The sequence below is a fragment of the Protomyctophum bolini genome (assembly GCF_963924005.1).
Source record: "Protomyctophum bolini genome assembly, chromosome: 18".
Lineage (NCBI taxonomy): Eukaryota > Metazoa > Chordata > Actinopteri > Myctophiformes > Myctophidae > Protomyctophum > Protomyctophum bolini.
In genome coordinates, this window is record NC_137879.1 from 2,219,480 (window position 1) to 2,236,979 (window position 17,500).

The following is a 17,500-nucleotide window of genomic DNA, read 5'->3' on the forward strand; positions in this document are numbered from 1 at the left end:
CCAGAGGGCCACTATAGTTCCACACTCACTCCAGAGGGCCACTATAGTTCCACACTCACTCCAGAGGGCCACTATAGTTCCACACTCACTCCAGAGGGCCACTATAGTTCAACACTCACTCCAGAGGGCCACTATAGTTCCACACTCACTCCAGAGGGCCACTATAGTTCCACACTCACTCCAGAGGGCCACTATAGTTCTTATATACTTATCATACTTACTTATACTATTCAACAAAGGTGCAGACGATGAGAAATCAGCAGAGAGGGATTGACGTTTGCGCTATACTCAGTCCCAGACTTCCTGGAAATAAAAACGTCTGAGTTCCAGAGGCTACTAAAAATGGGACCCAGTGCCTCCCTGCTCAGCATCAAGGGTTGGATTGGGGGGTATAAGTCCCTGCGACATACTAGCGTCATGTCCAGGGGGTGTACTTGTACATCAAGCTCCCTCATGGCTACAGAAACAGGAGATAGGCCCCGAGCAAGGCTACTTACTTACTTACTTACTGCTGCGGTGTGCGCTACAGACGCTAATCCCTCCACAGGGTAATAGATTTAACTAATCTATAGGACCGCTGTGCGCGGAGCACACGTCCACACAGCATTAACATAGTCTCTTAATACAGCTATAGATCACCGAGGCGTTGGTGTTAACCCATTAAGACCGGGAACGCATGCGTGTCGTGTCGCCTTATATTATATAGCTTTTAACCACTTTAACCATATTATTTTAAACTTTAAATAGCAGATCTACAAGCTTGTGTAGTGCCGCGCTACGAGCTTGTAGATCTGCTGTTTTTGGGGGGGGGGGAATCGTGAAAATTGTGGCACAAATCTTTGAATATATTTTCTTTCAGAGCGAACGTTTTTAACTGATATATTTGCTTCTGGAGGGGGGAGGGGGGGGGGTCCCTGGAACAACATATTTTCAGATGGGGGTCGGCGGCCAAATGAGGATAATTCTGGGGGGTCCCTTGACGTGAGAAAGGTTGAGAAACACTGATATAGAAACATGTTCTTTTTTCTTTTTCTGCTGAATGTTGTAGAATCTATAGTGTCAGGTCTGAATGTATTAACCCATTCAGGGCGGGAACCCCCTTTTGGTGTTTCAAGCATTAAGTTATACGTTAGCTATTGAAAAACAGCAGATCTACAAGCTCGTAGCGCGCCACTCGGTGGCGCGCTACGAGCTTGTAGATCTGCTGTTTTTGAAAAATCGAAGAACGACTGACCTAGAAACATGGCTTTTTCAGAATACTGTCAGGATGTAGAAGGACATTTTTATAGAATCTGATCTCAGGTCAGAATGGAAAACTGTCAGGATGTAGAAGACATTTTATATAGAATCTGATCTCAGGTCAGAATGGAAAACTGTCAGGATGTAGAAGAACATTTTTATAGAATCTGATCTCAGGTCAGAATGGAAAACTGTCAGGATGTGGAAGAACATTTTTATAGAATCTGATCTCAGGTCAGAACGGGTTAATCCCTGCCTGGGAGAGCGTGGAGACGCTCATCGATGAACAGAGCAGAGAGACCTCTGAAAGACGCCCGATGTGGGAATCTATTTATTTATTTATGCACGGCGACGGCACTGTGAAATATAGCCGATCTACAAGCTCTACAAAGCTACGGTATAGATTTATCTCCAGTGAATCTGGACGTGGTTTAATGAACCCCGGCGTTAAGCTTCCCACCAGCTTTAAGGCTCTGTTGCGTTGGCTGTATCCTCTCTGTGTGTGTGTGTGTGTGTGTGTGTGTGTGTGTGTGTGTGTGTGTAGTGTATTGTGTTGTGTGTGTGTGTGTGTGTGTGTGTGTATTGGTGACTGTATGCTGTTAGTGCACGTGTGTGCGTAGGGTGAACAAACGTGCATATGCACGAGAGCGTGATTAAGCTTTTAGGCTCTGTCGCGTTGGTGGCTGTATCCTCTGTGTGCGTGCGTGCGTGCGTGCGTGCGTGCGTGCGTGCGTGCGTGCGTGAGGAGAGGAGAAAACAAGACTAACTGTTGAGGAGAAAACAAGACTAACTGTTGAGGAGAAAACAAGACTAGCTGTTCAGGAGAGGAGAAAACAAGACTAACTGTTGAGGAGAAAACAAGACTAGCTGTTGAGGAGAGGAGAAAAGAAGAATAACTGTTGAGGAGAAAACAAGACTAACTGTTGAGGAGAGGAGAAAACAAGACTAACTGTTGAGGAGTGGAGAAAACAAGACTAACTGTTGAGGAGAGGAGAAAACAAGACTAACTGTTGAGGAGAGGAGAAAACAAGACTAGCTGTTGAGGAGAGGAGAAAACAAGACTAACTGTTGAGGAGAAAACAAGACTAACAGTTGAGGAGAGGAGAAAACAAGACTAAGTGTTCAGGAGAGGAGAAAACAAGACGAACTGTTGAGGAGAAAACAAGACGAAGTGTTTAGGAGAGGAGAAAACAAGACTAAGTGTTCAGGAGAGGAACTACACTGCTAAACAAACATTAAAAGTCCCTAGACTTGGCTGCATCATGACGTGTTTGTAACTGCCCCCTGGAAAAAAAAGATCTTCCACGCCAAAGTTCCAGACTAATATCTGCTCAGTGATATTAGTCAACACTAGTCAACAACAACAAGTAAACAACCATTAGTCCATTAAAACAAGGGTTTTCAGCTGCTGGAACAATTTGGTTGCTATGGTGATAAATTTACCATATTAGGGACATCAACAGTCATCAACTTCCTTGATTGGCCAGCCCAACCCATCAGCTTTGTGGATTGGTCAAACCTTGCGTGACGTTTGTGCCACTGAACCAATATAAGTGTTAGAGCACACAACAGGACACCATTCTGTTACAAAACGACACTGGAAGAAGCTAATTTAAACCCTGGAGGATCTGTTGTGAGAAATGTTCTGCTGGACGCTGCATGTGAACAGAGGGCCTCATAACGCCGATCAAGCTGCTGTTGCCGTGGGAGACAAAGTCTACTCATTTGGAGGGTCCTGGAAGGACAGGGATGATCAGATTGATGTTCACGTCTTCAACACAGTGCCTTTACGCTGGAGGAAGTTGACGCCAGTGACAACATTTAGAGCAGAATGTATCCTTGAGGTTCCGGCCAATCGCCGCTCCCACACAGCTGTTCTGATGGAAGATATCTATATTTTTGGAGGTTATAAATGTGACACACAGACGTACTGCAACGTTCTTTATGGATTTGATGTGGACACCCACGGATGGTTCCGGCCCAAGGTTTCTGGAAACATTCCAGAGGCGAGGAGCGACCACTCAGCCTGTGTTTTGGGGAAGGCCATGTTTATCCATGGAGGATACAACCAGCTGACTGGATACACTAATGACATGTACAAGTTGGACACCAGCACAATGGTCTGGACTTCAATTAACACCAGAGGAACTCCACCTCCTGCTTCATGGTGTCACTCTGCTACCATCATTGGGACAAAGATGTTTGTATTTGGGGGCTGGAGGGGGGGTCGGTACCTCAACACCATCAGAGTGTTTGACACAGAGACCAATGTCTGGCTGAGCACACCTTCTGCACAGCTTCTTCCAGAAAGACGCTGTGGTCATTCAGCCTTTACCTACAATGGAGAGCTGTACATATGTGGTGGCTGGAATGATAACATGACCTTCAATGATCTGTGGAAATTCAACCCAGAGACCTTCTCCTGGAAGAAGGTTGAGCCCAAGGGGAAACGCCCGTCTAAGAAGTACAGGATGTGCAGTTGCATTGTGGGAGATCGTATCATCCTCTTTGGAGGACAAATCACACCTGATAACCTGTTCATGCTAGACTTAACTCCTAGTCTCAAGACGTTATGCAAGCTAGCAGTTATTCAGCACGATCTGGACCAATCAGAACTCACACACGACATCAGGTGGGAACTGGAATCCATGACTAACAACAACAAATAAAAACAAAACTATGACGGGGTCCAATGAGGGTGTGGCCTCATGTGACCAATCTGTGATGTCACTATGATGTATCTGTGACATAATAACTCCATATTTGGGCATGGTTTCCGCCCGATCCGACTGCCATTGACTTCCATTAAAACATTGAAGTTAAATAATATGAAAGGGAAAAAGGTTCAGCCTCATCCAAATACCATGTGAGAGTGCGTAGGGTGAACACGAGATGCGTGATTAATCTTTTTTTTTTTTTATATATTTTTTTATCCCACGATTTTGTAACCCATTTTTCACCCCTGTGTCAATCATCTAATGTGAACCTGGGCTCTACACACCCTCCACCAACCTAGTCCCCATATATGGGGGACAAGGGGAGACCAACCTAGTTCCCATATATGGGGGACAAGGGGAGACCAACCTAGTCCCCATATATGGGGGACAAGGGGAGACCAACCTAGTCCCCATATATGGGGGACAAGGGGAGACCAACCTAGTCCCCATATATGGGGGACAAGGGGAGACCAACCTAGTCCCCATATATGGGGGACAAGGGGAGAGCAACCTAGTCCCCATATATGGGGGACAAGGGGAGAGCAACGGACTTGAACTCATGCTTCCTTCATGCCTGAGTGTCCAAGTTGCTCCTTTACACCTGACAGGGGGGAGTTTCCCTGGTTGGACGTAGCGCGTGGAAGGAACACGTTATTCCAACCAGTTCCTTTCCCCTCCATCAGGCGCCGCGGCTGGCCAGGGGGAGGCTTTTTTTTTATTAAGCTTTTAGGCCTTGTTGCGTTGGTGGCTGTACCCTCTGTGTGCGTGCGTGAGCAGAAGATCGAACGACGGCGTTTTCGGGCGCGAACGCGGTTTGACATTTGGCCGCTGAGCGCTCAGCGCTCTGAGACAGAGGAGAAGTATCGACGACACCGCTGTCAAGTAACTAAGTACTGTAACTAAGGACTGTAACTAAGGACTGTAACTAAGTACTGTAACTAAGTACTGTAACTAAGTACTGTAACTAACAAATTACTATTTTTGATACAGAGACAGTCATGGCAGCAAGACTAAGTGTTGAGGAGAGGAGAAAACAAGACTAACTGTTGAGGAGAGGAGAAAACAAGACTAAGTGTTTAGGAGAGGAGAAAACAAGACTAACTGTTGAGGAGAGGAGAAAACAAGACTAAGTGTTGAGGAGAGGAGAAAACAAGACTAAGTGTTTAGGAGAGGAGAAAACAAGACTAAGTGTTTAGGAGAGGAGAAAACAAGACTAACTGTTGAGGAGAGGAGAAAACAAGACTAAGTGTTGAGGAGAGGAGAAAACAAGACTAAGTGTTTAGGAGAGGAGAAAACAAGACTAAGTGTTTAGGAGAGGAGAAAACAAGACTAACTGTTGAGGAGAGGAGAAAACAAGACTAACTGTTGAGGAGAGGAGAAAACAAGACTAACTGTTGAGGAGAGGAGAAAACAAGACTAAGTGTTGAGGAGAGGAGAAAACAAGACTAACTGTTGAGGAGAAAACAAGACTAAGTGTTGAGGAGAGGAGAAAACAAGACTGACTGTTGAGGAGAGGAGAAAACAAGACTAACTGTTGAGGAGAGGAGAAAACAAGACTAACGGTTGAGGAGAGGAGAAAACAAGACTAAGTGTTGAGGAGAGGAGAAAACAAGACTAACTGTTGAGGAGAGGAGAAAACAAGACTAACTGTTGAGGAGAGGAGAAAACAAGACTAACTGCTGAGGAGAGGAGAAAACAAGACGAACTGTTGAGGAGAAAACAAGACTAACTGTTGAGGAGAGGAGAAAACAAGACTAACTGTTGAGGAGAGGAGAAAACAAGACTAACTGTTGAGGAGAGGAGAAACACAAGACTAACTGTTGAGGAGAGGAGAAAACAAGACTAACTGTTGAGGAGAGGAGAAAACAAGACTAAGGCTCAATCCCAATTCCCCCCTTCATCCTGGCCCTTAGCCCTTGCCCTTGCTTATGCGCGTTCACGTGAGGAGGAAGGGTTTTCTCAATTCTCTTTGGAGCGAGGGTTAGGGCTGAGGGAGAGGGGTAGAATCCCCTTCGTTTGAAGGGACATCGCGACCGGACTCAAAACGGAGCAACATCACTGAGGGCTGAAAGGCGGACGAGGTAAGAAGCCTTTTATGTCCTTTATTATGGAAAAATATTATAATAACCAATATTATTTGAATGTATTAACAATCTGCATCGCCAAAAATATCACAATCTATAGCAAAGATTAACGTTACCTCACGTGAACTAACGATATGAATGATACGGTGTTGGATTCATACAACGTTACCCATTCATTTGGCACCGCATCGGCGCTTTATTCTTTTTTATTTAGCGCTCGTGCGCCGGTGATACAACTCGGATGCAAGCTAGCTTATTAGCAGGCATAAGTCCGACCCCCCAGACCACGATATGTCAACATTCTGCAGTTTTGGAGCTCTTAAAAGCCGTGAAATAGCCTACTGTACCTACATAACGCTGTCACTGCATAACGTTGGCTACTCGCTGCAGTGATGGTTTTATCATGACCAATGTTAAGCTAATCCCCACAAGTTGCAAAACGTACATAACTAATTAGCAATGGTGTTGTGTTTTTCCCCAGGCAAACCATATGGAACAGATTGCAAGCTGCTGTGCAGACTGTACATTGGATGGAGATGAATCACGATGGCATTTTCATTGATAGAAAATGACTCTGTTCTTAATGATATTAAAAACAATGAACAGTGACCACAGCCCCTTCTTTCTATACTGTAAATTGTTTTTCCTTTTTCTAACCCTGTATATATATATATATATATATATGTACCCATGCTATACAAACTGTTAAGACAATAATCAATGAATCAGGTACAACTGTTGAGCAGGTGAATTACATTCTGCATACATGGTGGGCTACCAACATGAGACAAAATTACAATATATTTATTTTATCATAACCACAGCGATGTTATATTTACGTTCCATCTCTACAGCTTAAATCAAATGGAAAGTAGTTTCCAAAGTGGGTTATGGGCTAAATGATAGTTTGTACACTCTCAGAGTTAATTAACATTGATATTACAATATAAATTGGGGGTCCTAGAGACAGAAATGCCATCAAAGTTTGGGGAAGGGTTATCTCAATTGTACTGCCATAATGTACACTACAGTACAGTACGGCGCGGAAAGAGGACAGTAGGTGACGGTATGCACTTTTATGTTGGTGCGATCCGCCATAAAACGCAGAGAAGAAGAAGAAACCGGTTGCTAAGTTACCCAATAAACACTGAAACGGGATGTTTACGTCCAAGGGTTTCCGTCGCACAATTGCGTCGCACAGCGATGACGTAGCAATCTATAAGGGACATTCCGATTCCTAGGGGGATGATTCATCTCCCTACCCCTTGACACTCATTATGTAGGAACAAGGGGAAGGGGCAAGGGCTGAGGGGTAGGGTTAAAAAACGAATTGGGAAAGGGCCTAACTGTTGAGGAGAGGAGAAAACAAGACTAACTGTTGAGGAGAGGAGAAAACAAGACTAACTGTTGAGGAGAGGAGAAAACAAGACTAACTGTTGAGGAGAGGAGAAAACAAGACTAACTGTTGAGGAGAGGAGAAAACAAGACTAACTGTTTAGGAGAGGAGAAAACAAGACTAACTGTTGAGGAGAGGAGAAAACAAGACTAACTGTTGAGAAGAGGAGAAAACAAGACTAACTGTTTAGGAGAGGAGAAAACAAGACTAACTGTTGAGGAGAGGAGAAAACAAGACTAACTGTTGAGGAGAGGAGAAAACAAGACTAACTGTTGAGGAGAGGAGAAAACAAGACTAAGTGTTGAGGAGAGGAGAAAACAAGACTAAGTGTTGAGGAGAGGAGAAAACAAGACTAACTGTTGAGGAGAGGAGAAACACATGACTAACTGTTGAGGAGAGGAGAAAACAAGACTAAGTGTTGAGGAGAGGAGAAAACAAGACTAAGTGTTGAGGAGAGGAGAAAACAAGACTAACTGTTGAGGAGAGGAGAAAACAAGACTAAGTGTTGAGGAGAGGAGAAAACAAGACTAACTGTTGAGGAGAGGAGAAAACAAGACTAACTGTTGAGGAGAGGAGAAACACAAGACTAACTGTTGAGGAGAGGAGAAAACAAGACTAACTGTTGAGGAGAGGAGAAAACAAGACTAACTGTTGAGGAGAGGAGAAAACAAGACTAACTGTTGAGCAGAGGAGAAAACAAGACTGACTGTTGAGGAGAGGAGAAAACAAGACTAACTGTTGAGGAGAGGAGAAAACAAGACTAACTGTTGAGGAGAGGAGAAAACAAGACTAACTGTTGAGGAGAGGAGAAAACAAGACTGACTGTTGAGGAGAGGAGAAAACAAGACTAACTGTTGAGGAGAGGAGAAACACAAGACTAACTGTTTAGGAGTGGAGAAAACAAGACGAACTGTTGAGGAGAGGAGAAAACAAGACTCCAGAGGACCACTATAGTTCCACACTCACTCCAGAGGGCCACTATAGTTCCACACTCACTACACTATAGTTCCACACTCACTCCAGAGACCCACTATAGTTCCACACTCACTCCAGAGGGCCACTATAGTTCCACACTCACTCCAGAGGGCCACTATAGTTCCACACTCACTCCAGAGGGCCACTATAGTTCCACACTCACTACACTATAGTTCCACACTCACTCCAGAGACCCACTATAGTTCCACACTCACTCCAGAGGGCCACTATAGTTCCACACTCACTCCAGGGGACCACTATAGTTCCACACTCACTCCAGAGGACCACTATAGTTCCACACTCACTCCAGAGGGCCACTATAGTTCCACACTCACTCCAGAGGGCCACTATAGTTCCACACTCACTCCAGAGGGCCACTATAGTTCCACACTCACTCCAGAGGGCCACTATAGTTCCACACTCACTCCAGAGGGCCACTATAGTTCCACACTCACTCCAGAGGGCCACTATAGTTCCACACTCACTCCAGAGGGCCACTATAGTTCCACACTCACTCCAGGGGACCACTATAGTTCCACACTCACTCCAGAGGACCACTATAGTTCCACACTCACTCCAGAGGGCCACTATAGTTCCACACTCACTCCAGAGGGCCACTATAGTTCCACACTCACTCCAGAGGGCCACTATAGTTCCACACTCACTCCAGAGGGCCACTATAGTTCCACACTCACTCCAGAGGGCCACTATAGTTCCACACTCACTCCAGGGGACCACTATAGTTCCACACTCACTCCAGAGGACCACTATAGTTCCACACTCACTCCAGAGGGCCACTATAGTTCCACACTCACTCCAGAGGGCCACTATAGTTCCACACTCACTCCAGAGGGCCACTATAGTTCCACACTCACTCCAGAGGACCACTATAGTTCCACACTTGGATTTGAAGTTTTATATTTGTGATCGGCAAAATAATTCAGTGTTTTTAATGACACCTCTGTCTTTTAAAACCTGTGATCATGCATGCTGAAAGTTGAATAAACAAACATAATTGCATTTATTTTAGCTCATTATAATCTCACCTTCTTGTCGCTCAGCCCAGACACCGTGTCTCTGTACTGCTCCTGGATCAGTTTATAAACTCACCTTCTTGTCGCTCAGCCCAGACACCGTGTCTCTGTACTGCTCCTGGATCAGTTTATAAACTCACCTTCTTGTCGCTCAGCCCAGACACCGTGTCTCTGTACTGCTCCTGGATCAGTTTATAAACTCACCTTCTTGTCGCTCAGCCCCGACACCGTGTCTCTGTACTGCTCCTGGATCAGTTTATAAACTCACCTTCTTGTCGCTCAGCCCAGACACCGTGTCTCTGTACTGCTCCTGGATCAGTTCATAATTCTCACCTTCTTGTCGCTCAGCCCAGACACCGTGTCGATGTACTGCTCCTGGATCATGAAGGCGGCCAGGTTGGCGGTGTACGAGGCCAGGAAGATGACGGCGAAGAAGGCCCAGACCAGCACCATGATCTTACTGGTGGTGCCTTTGGGGTTCTCGATGGGCACCGAGTTGTTGAACACGATGCCCCACAGCAGCCACACCGACTTACCGATGGTGAAGGTGGGCCCGCCCGGAGCTGGGGGTGGGGGAGAGAGAGAGAGAGAGAGAGAGAGAGAGAGAGAGAGTGTGTTATGTAACAGTTTGTAACTGTTTTCGTCGACTAAAACTGACTAAAACTGACTAAAACTGACTAAAACTGACTAAAACTGACTAAAACTGTTTTCACTGACTAAAACAAAACGGAAACTAAATGAAAACTAAGCTACGCTGACTAAAACTAAAAACTAAATATACTGACAATTTCGTCGACAAATACAAACTAGACTAAAATGTTAGGAAGGGACTGTAGTGGACAAGAGATCCAGTACACTTGGTTGCATATAGCTGATCTACAAGCTCACAACGCGTCGCAACCATGAAGGATGCTCTCCAAACAGTTACACAATGTAGACATAATGTAGTTCAGATTGTACAGTAAATGTACTCTGTTCCTTTCCACCAGTAAAAGTACTCTGTTCCTTTCCACCAGTAAAAGTACTCTGTTCCTTTCCACCAGTGCCAACAGAGGGGGGGGGGGGGAGGGGGAGAACCGACACCATCAATCACCACTTCGATTAGCGTAGCGACCGACGCTAATTAAAGCGGCGAAGTGACCTTTCAGGTCATTGGCGTGCTCTGTCAGCGTTGCATTCTGGGATTGATTAGCCCCCCCCTCCCCCCTCCCCACCCCCCGCCCCATAAAAAGGGACCTCTAATCTCAAAGTGTGGTCTGGGGACCCCCAGGGGTCCCTTTCAGGGGCCCCCAGGGGGTCCCCCCAGATAAAGGTGCAGCATGACAATCCGTTTGAGCGCTACAGAAACCTTGTTTTGTACTTTGACAGCTGGTCAAAAGTAGCATATTTACAAGCTCACAACACATCACGATTTAAAGCCCATTTTTTTTGCTGAATGGATTTCTCACCGATAAAACTTAACAAATAAATGTCTCTCGCCCAGGCTGCGGTGGGTCAGTAAAGAGTACCTTTAGCGCTGACCAGGCTGCGGTGGGTCAGTAAAAGGCGTACCTTTAGCGCTGACCAGGCTGCGGTCGTAGCCAACGGGACTGCAGTACTCGAACACGAAGACGGTGACTGCCACCACGGTCAGACACATCACGAACATCATCACCCAAACCGCTGGACTGTAGGGCTCTGGGTGGAGAGAGAGAGAGAGAGAGAGAGACGATTATTATCCCACGATTTTGTAACCCATTTTTCACCCCTGTGTCAATCATCTAATGTGATCCTGGGCTCTACACACCCTCCACCAACCTAGTCCCCATATATGGGGGACAAGGGGAGACCAACCTAGTCCCCATATATGGGGGACAAGGGGAGACCAACCTAGTCCCCATATATGGGGGACAAGGGGAGACCAACCTAGTCCCCATATATGGGGGACAAGGGGAGAGCAACGGACTTGAACTCATGCTTCCTTCATGCCTGAGTGTCCAAGTTGCTCCTTTACACCTGACAGGGGGGGAGTTTCCCTGGTTGGACGTCGTAGCGCGTGGAAGGAACACGTTATTCCAACCAGTTCCTTTCCCCTCCATCAGACGCCCCGGCTGGCCAGGGGGAGGCAGTTTAGAGACCAGAATTACTGCATGTTTTTTGTGAGGGTACCCTCACAAAAAACATGGACATGGAATTTAAAGTTCTGCAGATGCCTGACGTTCTTGAAGTGCTTGTCGGGGTCGGAGGGCCCCGATTCAAAGGGTATTATTGTCGTGCGGTCCCCTCCCAGTAGTTCCAACGGTATAGAGCACGGAAGTCTGACGTCACTTCCAGTAGAGGGCGTCAGTCCCCAGGTTCATGTATTTGTTTAGTTGCATTGAAATCCCCATTGAGGCCATTTTAGATCGCCTCATATAACAACTGTGTTTGAAAAATAAACATGTCACCCCGGCCGCTTCACTCATATGGATATGAAGAATCAACTGACTGAGAGAAAACGCTAATGTTACTGCTGCTGAATTAGTTAGATTTTCGCTAGAAGCAGACTGTATCATATATGAGTGACTGACTGTTGCAAACGATACAGAGACACCTCCCTGACAATAACGCAGAGACAGCTTGTTTATTTTTGGACCACAACGCTTATAGTAGACGATATTAAGATCACCCCATGTTATTCTCCATAGAGAAATTACTTCCGCGAACCAGGGGAATCGTCGGGATGAGCGAGTTACGTCAGGACTTCGGTGCTCTATTATTGTCGTGCGGTCCCCGGGGGTCTCACCGAGGAAGGCGGAGGGCGACACGGTCCCGTTGCTGCGGGCGACCATGACGCTGATGCCCGTCTCCACGAAGGGGACGGAGAAGTCGATGATCTCCGACCGCTCCTCGTTGATGGTGAGGGAGCCGATGGCCATGTCCGCGCGCCGGTACACCACCTGGTGGAGAGAGGCGGCATGACACGTTAACACCATTCTGACCTGAGATCAGATTCATACGAGTGTTTTCCACTGGACACACACACACTGGTCTGATTAACCCCATTCTGACCTGAGATCAGATTCATACGAGGTTTTCCACTGGACACACACACACTGGTCTGATTAACCCCATTCTGACCTGAGATCAGATTCATACGAGTGTTTTCCACTGGACACACACACTGGTCTGATTAACCCCATTCTGACCTGAGATCAGATTCATACCAGTGTTTTCCACTGGACACACACACACACACTGGTCTGATTAACCCTATTCTGACCTGAGATCAGATTCTAAAAAAATGTCAGTCGTTCTTCGATTTTTCAAAAAATAGCAGACCTACAAGCTCGTAGCGCGCCACTCGGTGGCGCGCTATGAGCTTGTAGATCTGCTATTTTTCAATAGCTAAAGCATAACATGATGCTAAAACCAAAATGGGTTCCCGTTCAGAATGGGTTAATACAGCATGCTCACATTATCTGTAAATACGTCTCTGATGTGCAATAGACTGTATCGATATATAATATATATATACAAGGACTGACAGGCTATGGTTTGGAGGAACGTTGCAGCGATGGGAACCACAAAGGTGAATTCAATCAAGGTTAATTTAATATTCATCATATCTATGTCGTTATGTTTCCGTCATTATGTTTCCGTTCACAGGAAGTATAATTAAAAGATTGCCATCTTAGGGACTGTTGATATTAAAAAAAAAGAAAAGTGAAGTGAGGGGCGCTATAATCACCACACATCATCACATGACAACGACTGAATTCATGTGATTCGTTGGTTAAATATTTATAGTCGTATTTAGGCGGACATTTGAGCTAATTTCTCCTTTCATTGTCAATATTAATATATTAATTAATATTAATTATTAATATTCAGTGGTAAATATGGAGACGTGTGGCGGACAGAAGGGTCTACAGAGCGTCGCAGTCCCTCCCCCTTTCAGAACGACGAGTGGCCCAGGAAATTAATCGCAATGAATTTTGACCCTATTATATAGGCATTTCGTGCTTTATTCATTTAAAGACCTCTTAAGCGTCGTACGAAGCCAACTCTCACACAATATTTTGGACCAAACAAAGAAATAGAAAGTAGAAAAAAAACGGCAGGTTTATACAACACTTTTTTTTGTTGTTTTTCTTCTTTGTAATTATTTGTTTGGTCCAAAATATTGTGTGTGTTGTCATGATTTGTCACGACAAGAGTTGGCTTCGTACGACGCTTAAAAAGGTCTTTAAATAAATAATTTAAGAAATGCCTATGAGGGGAAAATGCATTGCGATTCATTTCCTGGGCCACTCGTTGTTCTGAAAGGGGGAGGGACTGCGACGCTCTATAGCGGCCCCTCAAAAATCACACCTGTGTGAAGGGAGGGGCGCTGTTATAATCGTACGTCATCAATCATGACGTTAACCTGTCGATTTGGGTCAGGACGACGCATGACGTAAATTCTCCTTTCAAATTTAACAAAAAACACAGATTTGCTCAGACGCATGACGTGACTTAAATTCTCCATGTATTGTCAACGGCATTTAACGTTTGTGTTAAGCACAGAAATCTACACAAAATAGCTGAATGTATATAATATAGTATATAATGTAGGGAAAATACAAATACATACATTGACCTTGGAAATGCTCTAAATGTGTGGAAAATGATGTTGTTTTTTCACCACGAGCACACGCACACACACACACACACGCACACACACAGTCACACACGCACACACACAGTCACACACACCCCATATAGGAAAAACCAATGCAGTCGGTAATGCTGTCCAGGGTAAAACCTGCAAGCTGTGTTTGATGTGATATGATATTGTGCGTGCGTGTGTGTGTGTGTGTGTGTGTGTGTGCGTGAACGCCATATGGGTGTGTGTGTGTGTGTGTGAGAGCACCATATGGGTGTGTGTGTGCCCGTGTGTGTGTGTGTGTGCCTGTGTGTGTGTGTGTGTGTGTGTGTGTGTGTGTGTGTGTGTGTGTGTGTGTGTGTGAGAGCACCATATGGGTGTGTGTGTGCCCGTGACTGTGTGTGTGTGTGTGTGTGTGTGTGTGTGTGTGTGTGTGAGCACCATATGGGTGTGTGTGTGCCCGTGACTGTGTGTGTGTGTGTGTGTGTGTGTGTGTGTGTGCGTGTGTGTGTGTGCGTGACCACCATATGGGTGTGGGTATCATACCTTCAAACCGGTGACCTAGTTTAAGGAGCCATCAAAGGATCCCTGGCTGTCACGCTATGCTGGTGACCACTTATATTATACTGTACTGTACTGTACTGTACTCTACCGTACTCTAACGTACCATCAGTGACATCATTTCTGTGAGAACCACTGACATAGAAACGTAGCGTTTTAACCCTGTGAGAACCACTGACATAGAAACATAGGGCTGTATTTTGCGTGTCTTAAGTACCAGGTCTTATTCCCTATAACTTGAGTAAACTAAAGACCTGGAGGCGTGATCAATGGCTCTTTGGCCACTCAGAATAGCCAAATGGCATTGATCACGCCCATCCAGGTCTTTAGTTTACTCAAGTTAGGGAATAAGACCTGGTACTTAAGACACGCAAAATACAGCCCATAGGGTTTTAACCCTGTGAGAACGACTGACATAGAAACATAGCGTTTTAACCCTGTGAGAACCACTGACATAGGGTTTTAACCCTGTGAGAACGGGTTTTCAGAAAACCGTCAGGATCCAGAAGACATGCTTCTACGGGCCGTCGGCATGGAACAAGCTCCCACTGTACCTTCGTCAGGCAGCCTCTGTAGACATTTTTAAAGCTCAGCTCAAGACCCACTTCTACAACATTGCTTTTAATTGATCTTTTATTTTTGTTATTTATGTCCTCACTGTATTGCATTACTGCTTGTTTTTAATGTTGTTGCCTTGCTTTTCTTTTATCCTCCATTTTTCTGTAAAGCACTTTGAGCTGCATTTCATGTCATGAAAGGTGCTATACAAATAAAGTTTTATTATTATTATTATTATTATGTGCAGAATGTGGTCTCACCTCTCCGATCATGCCGTTCCAGGTCCCCCGGACCAGCTTGCCGTGCTTCCCGTTGGTGACCAGGTAGAGGTCGTAGGAGAACTTGATGGTCTTGGACAGTTTCTTCAGGATGTCGATGCAGAAGCCTTTACAGCACAGCTTGGTGTACGGCTCCGACTGGCCCACGATGCTGAAATAATAATAATAATAATCTTTATTGTCCCGAAGGATATTCATCTTCACAGGTCTGTTCAACACCAACAACAAAAGCAGCACATATGTTCTACAGAAACAACATAACACCAAGACAATACAAAAAGAAAAAAACATGAGTTCCCCACTGTGTACAGAAACCATCCTATCGGCGGGGCAGTTTGTTTAATGCCGCGATGGCTGAGGGGACAAAACTCCTACTGAAACGAACCTTTTAACCAGGGTAAGGTTCTGTTTCTTTGTCCAGATGGCATGAGGTTGAAGAAGCGATACAGGGGATGATCAGAAATACGTGCACACGCACATGCGCACACACACGCATACACACACACACACACACACACACACGCGTTACTGTTGACTCTTGTTTTTGCCAAGTCGACAAAAAGGGGAAGGTTGTTTCTTTTGTAATTATTATTTCGATCGGCCGCAAATGTTGTGTTTACTGTGAGTTTTCACAACAAGAGTTGAGGCTAAAAAGGTTCACTATCTGAAACGTCTATGGGGGAAAAGGTCTACTATCTGAAACGTATATACTTGATTGTTTTGATAGAAAGTCCAGACAATAAAATCCTCCCTTCTATAAAGTGCTTCCGTAATGGCACAAGTATGAACCGAGCAAATGTGCACCAGTTAAAGTACAGTGAAATAGCAAAGGAAAAGTCACTTTATATACGTTTATACAAGCTCGTCGTGTCCCCCTATGGCAAAGTGATTGATCTGTGATTGATCAAAGTGATTGATCTGTGATTGATCAAAGTGATTGATCAAAGTGATTGATCTGTGATTGATCTGTGATTGATCAAAGTGATTGATCTGTGATTGATCAAAGTGATTGATCTGTGATTGATCAAAGTGATTGATCAAAGTGATTGATCTGTGATTGATCAAAGTGATTGATCAAAGTGATTGATCTGTGATTGATCAAAGTGATTGATCAAAGTGATTGATCTGTGATTGATCAAAGTGATTGATCTGTGATTGATCTGTGAGTGATCAAAGTGATTGATCTGTGATTGATCAAAGTGATTGATCTGTGATTGATCTGTGAGTGATCAAAGTGATTGATCTGTGATTGATCTGTGAGTGATCAAAGTGATTGATCTGTGATTGATCAAAGTGATTGATCAAAGTGATTGATCAAAGTGATTGATCTGTGATTGATCTGTGATTGATCAAAGTGATTGATCTGTGATTGATCTGTGAGTGATCAAAGTGATTGATCTGTGATTGATCAAAGTGATTGATCAAAGTGATTGATCAAAGTGATTGATCAAAGTGATTGATCAAAGTGATTGATCAAAGTGATTGATCAAAGTGATTGATCAAAGTGATTGATCAAAGTGATTGATCTGTGATTGATCAAAGTGATTGATCAAAGTGATTGATCAAAGTGATTGATCAAAGTGATTGATCTGTGATTGATCAAAGTGATTGATCAAAGTGATTGATCTGTGTCTCTCCTGGAAGCGACACATGTTTAACCCATTTTGGGGCGGGGACCCCTTTTGGTGTTAGCGTCATGCTATGCTTTGGCTATTGAAAAATAGCAGATCTACAAGCTCGTAGCGCGCCACCGAGTGGCGCGCTACGAGCTTGTAGGTCTGCTATTTTTTGAAAAATCGAAGAACGACTGACATAGAGAAACATAGCTTTTTCAGAAAACTGTCAGGATGTAGAAGATTTTTTTTTAAATCTGATCTCAGGTCAGAATGGGTTGAGCCCCCTTTTGTGATGCGTTGCCGGGCCCTTATGGAACCCGGCTGTATTGCGGCGGGGGCGTGGTGAAGGACACTCAGACAGGCCTCAGATCAGATCAATGGCTGTTAGGAAAGAGTCTACAAAACCACCGCCGTCTGGCTGTGTTTTAGGACACTT

The 17,500-nt window shown here is 44.8% G+C and overlaps 1 protein-coding gene across 1 annotated transcript in view; it reads right to left on the bottom strand.

Annotated features, from left to right (window-relative positions):
• LOC308333082 (glutamate receptor ionotropic, NMDA 2C-like) overlaps positions 1-17,500 on the bottom strand; it is a gene marked incomplete at both ends in the record, with an annotated part of 94,905 nt that overhangs the window by 13,557 nt on the left and 63,848 nt on the right. The window contains 4 exons of the mRNA XM_080789277.1: positions 9,779-10,008; positions 10,997-11,122; positions 12,210-12,363; positions 15,431-15,599. Coding sequence (XP_080645403.1) covers positions 9,779-10,008; positions 10,997-11,122; positions 12,210-12,363; positions 15,431-15,599 — 679 coding nt within the window. The remainder of the gene's footprint in view (positions 1-9,778; positions 10,009-10,996; positions 11,123-12,209; positions 12,364-15,430; positions 15,600-17,500) is intronic.